Here is a 3,741-nt window from a genome sequence, read left to right as displayed (position 1 = left end):
TGTGGGTATGCCCGGGGTCCTTTGCATAAGCACGTTTGCCGTCTTCTCTACTTCGTGTGTTTTTCCGCCTAGCAAGCCCCTCTCCTTTGCCGTTTTGTGCTCTGCGCGTTTACTGAGCTCCTCCTGAAGGCTGCTGCTCTAAACCCTTTCTGGGCGCTCCTTTGGCTACAAGACACTGGAGAGGTTTTAACTGTAAACATTCAGAGTAAGAACTCTGTACTGTAAAGTTTTGCTCAAGTAATAACAGCAACGTGTTTGATACCATTCTGCAGGTTAGAGCAGAGCCGTGCGGGCGGAAGCGTAGTCATGGGATGCAACAGAATTTTTTGCAGAAACAAAGCTGATTTTTTTTTTTTTTTTTCTGTAGAGTATTTTTGGATGAAGGATGGACTTCTCAGTGATCACTGTTGGGCACGTACAAAATGTGCTTTCAGCTATGCAGAAGAACTTGGAGTGCCCAATATGGTATGCCGGGAAATAATATCAGTGTAGTTAATCTTTTGGAGATTTTGGGGGAATATGCTTTGTCAGTTCTATGGCTTACCAGAAAGCAAGGAGATTTGTGCTTAGGGCTAAACATACTGATGTTTTGTGGGGCTCAAATGAGAAAGTGCAAGAAAAAAAGCTTGTCTTTTGCTCTTATGTTCTTGTAAATTTTGCTTTTCTATTAGAACCTAAATGTGTCACTCCTCTATTCAGCGGGGGAAGAAAATGTATCTGATTGGATTAGAGTATTGTTTGTAGAGCAGTGTGGGGTTTTGTCCCTTTTGTTTCTGAAAGGTAAATGAGGTGTGTAATTCTTTAGCGCAAACAAATGCTGAAATAGCAAAGGTTCTGGTTGCAATCTGGCCCCCTAGTGTCTACAACTTCTGTGTTTTTGTTTTTCTTTCTGTAGTTTGGATGTGGTCCAAGAGCCTGTTTCAACAAAATGTGATCACATATTCTGCAGGTAGGATTGAAAACTTGCAGGTGCAATGCAATTTTTAGTTTCTATATATAATATCTTTTTGGTTTTACAATTTTTAATTTCATATATACCGGTTTTAATTTCTATATATATTTCTTCAGTGCTAATCATGTATGTATACTGTGGTTTGGTAACTTCACGTGCAGCTACTTTAGGGGAAAAAGTCAATTCTGTAGAAAAGAGAACTGCAGCTTCACGAGTGTGTCAAAGGGGATCAATTAACTCACTGTAACACCAGAACAAGAATACATACTTGATTACTGCTAAGAGGTGAATGTGCATACTCAGTTTTAGGGAAAACAAAATCCTTCTTCTGTTACCATCACAAGTGTTCTTTTTTCTTAGGTTCTGCATGTTCAAACTTATCAGTAAAAAGAAAAAAGGTGTGGCAGAGTGTCCTCTGTGTAAGACTGAAGTTACCAAGAGGTGAGGAATGCATCTTTGTAAGGGGGCTGGAGGCTGAGATGTTTGAACTCTGGGGAAATGCTAACAATAGTCTTAAAATATATTAACCTAAGACTGAAATACAGAAGAAAAAGTGGTTATTAAGTAAGCTGTCTATTTCTAAAGGAGTAAATGTACTCCCTTACCTCAATGTAAGCTGTTTTCCAGGTGATCACACCTCTCTTAACAGATGTCTGTGCTATGTCAGTGTTTAATTCTTGCGACTGATTTCTCTCTACTACACCTCCAGGAGGAAAAATATGATAGTTCACTTTTGTGGTAGTTTTAATTCCCATAGAAATGGTTGTTTGGGGGAATTGTGTTGTTACTCCTTAGCAACAATTTCTCATTGTCTCATCTTCCACTTTGGAGTTTTACCCCTTTTTTTTTGTTGTTGTTGTTCAGCCAAAATTCTAGAGGCATTTATAGTTAACCTGTTCATTTGTCTTAAAATGACTGAAGTACTGATGTTATTTCAGAAGTCTGAAAGAAAATTCCAGATTTAAGCAACTAATTGAAGGATTATTGGAGACTATCTGTGCTTTTGAGCTTGACACTGGAGTGAAGTGTAAGTGTTGTGAATGTATGCCCCCAGTCTTTTTTAAAATAAGGCTTTGGCATATCGTGATTATTTATTTATAAGGTAACCCATTTACTGTGCAGTAATAAATACGGGAAGAATTATCAAAAGGTTTTTTTCTTGGATGTAGAAGCATAAGTTCCATTAAGTTTCCAAGATGTTCTTAGGAAAATCTCTTGAGCAGTTTTACTGTGTTTGATGACTCTGGCCAATCTTATGTTCAGTTCCTGAAATATGGCTGAATGTTTATCAAATACTCTGGCCAATCTTATGTTCAGTTCCTGAAATACAGCTGAATGTTTATCAAATGTTTAATCTGTAACTGTTAACAAAGGTCCTGCTTTTGATTATGCCCAGCCTTGTGGTTTTAATTTGTTAAACAGTCCCAGAGCCTGAATTAGCAGGTGATGTAGCAGTGTTTGTTAACTCATGCCATTTAGATAGATCCTCAGGGAGTCCAAATTTGCCCTTTCTGGAACTCAGTGCCTTGTTAAGGGTGCTGGTAGGGTATTGGTAAGTCAGGCATGTGCCTGTTTATATTTTGGTAAACAAGACATTGTGGCTGGGGGGCAGATGGTAGTGTTTTGTATATTGTGCTATAAAAAACAGACTTTGTTTTTTAATTCTTTCTAACTTGCTCGGCCATTCTAAAGTCACTAGAATGAGATCCTGTTCTTGCTAGATTATCTAGCTAACCAAAATTGGTTGAGAAAACTAGTTGGCTTTTTACTTACTACTTGAAGAGTACTCAGAATGATCAGACTAGTAATTCAACAAGATTTCTTTCTTGGATAAACATGTTTTAGCTGTATATGCACTAAGCACATAGGGTCTACACAAGTCCATTTCATTACTGTATAATACTTGTCATACTCACTGTAAAAAAATTTGGGTTTTTTACCTAATAACTTTTTTAGTTTTAAAGAGTCATCGCTTTCCTAAAACATCCACGGAAGCCACTGCTCCTGAGTCCCTGTGTAAAGAAAGTTCTGTCATCCAAAGTAAGGGCTTCAGAAACAGGAGAAAAAGTGCTAAAGGGAATGGACAAGAAAACTGCACCTTGGTAACTGTTTTTCCCATTTTATTTTTGTGGATTGTTTAAAATGTATTTGCAATGTGTATACATGCATATAAATAAAAGAATGAAGTAGGAGATTTTGGGTTGATCTCAGGTTGCTCTTTGACTTGAGTAATATTCTGCACAAGGACATCTATATATTTTTGTATTCTGGACTTACTTGAGAAAGATGTTTGACCTGAATTTGTACATAATATTGCCATAATACAGTCTGTTACTGAAACTAGGATTGAAAACTTGTTCAACCTGCTTGTTTCATAAGGCTGCCTTAAAATGTAGGGGTTTCATCTTTTTAGGGGTAAGATCATGACTATGTCTTAGGATTCATAAGGCATTACCCAGCTTGGGGTAATTGCTGTGTGTGTGACTGTCCATGGCATGTTGTTTCTGTTTTCATCTGCTTAATGCTGAGTAGAATGTTAGACAAAACAGAATGTAGGATCAAACTTGCAATGATTTGATCTGTTAAATGCATGACACGTTGCTTCTGTTGACACATTTCATTACTGATATCAAAATGATAAATTACTTGTACTGTATTGTGCATAGAAGCTACCAATGCATGTGAACTAAGTATTTATATCAGCCCCCTGCTAAAGTTTAAATAGCTATGGGGTTTTTTAATACACCACTGTTAAAAATAATTATTCATTTCTATTTTCCTGTCGGCAG

General features: G+C 37.1%; 1 protein-coding gene across 1 annotated transcript in view; it reads left to right on the top strand.

The window, feature by feature from the left end:
• The first annotated feature begins 6 nt into the window (after positions 1-6).
• LOC108449806 (breast cancer type 1 susceptibility protein homolog) overlaps positions 7-3,741 on the top strand; it is a 5,894-nt gene continuing 2,159 nt past the window's right edge. Inside the window, exons 1-6 of the mRNA XM_017747021.1 lie at positions 7-272; positions 368-465; positions 896-949; positions 1,313-1,393; positions 1,891-1,979; positions 2,909-3,060. Coding sequence (XP_017602510.1) covers positions 386-465; positions 896-949; positions 1,313-1,393; positions 1,891-1,979; positions 2,909-3,060 — 456 coding nt within the window. The 5' untranslated portion in view covers positions 7-272; positions 368-385. The remainder of the gene's footprint in view (positions 273-367; positions 466-895; positions 950-1,312; positions 1,394-1,890; positions 1,980-2,908; positions 3,061-3,741) is intronic.

Source organism: Corvus brachyrhynchos, unplaced genomic scaffold, assembly GCF_000691975.1.
Source record: "Corvus brachyrhynchos isolate BGI_N302 unplaced genomic scaffold, ASM69197v1 scaffold30, whole genome shotgun sequence".
Classification (NCBI taxonomy): Eukaryota; Metazoa; Chordata; class Aves; order Passeriformes; family Corvidae; genus Corvus; species Corvus brachyrhynchos.
This window is presented reverse-complemented; position numbering and strand designations above follow the sequence as displayed.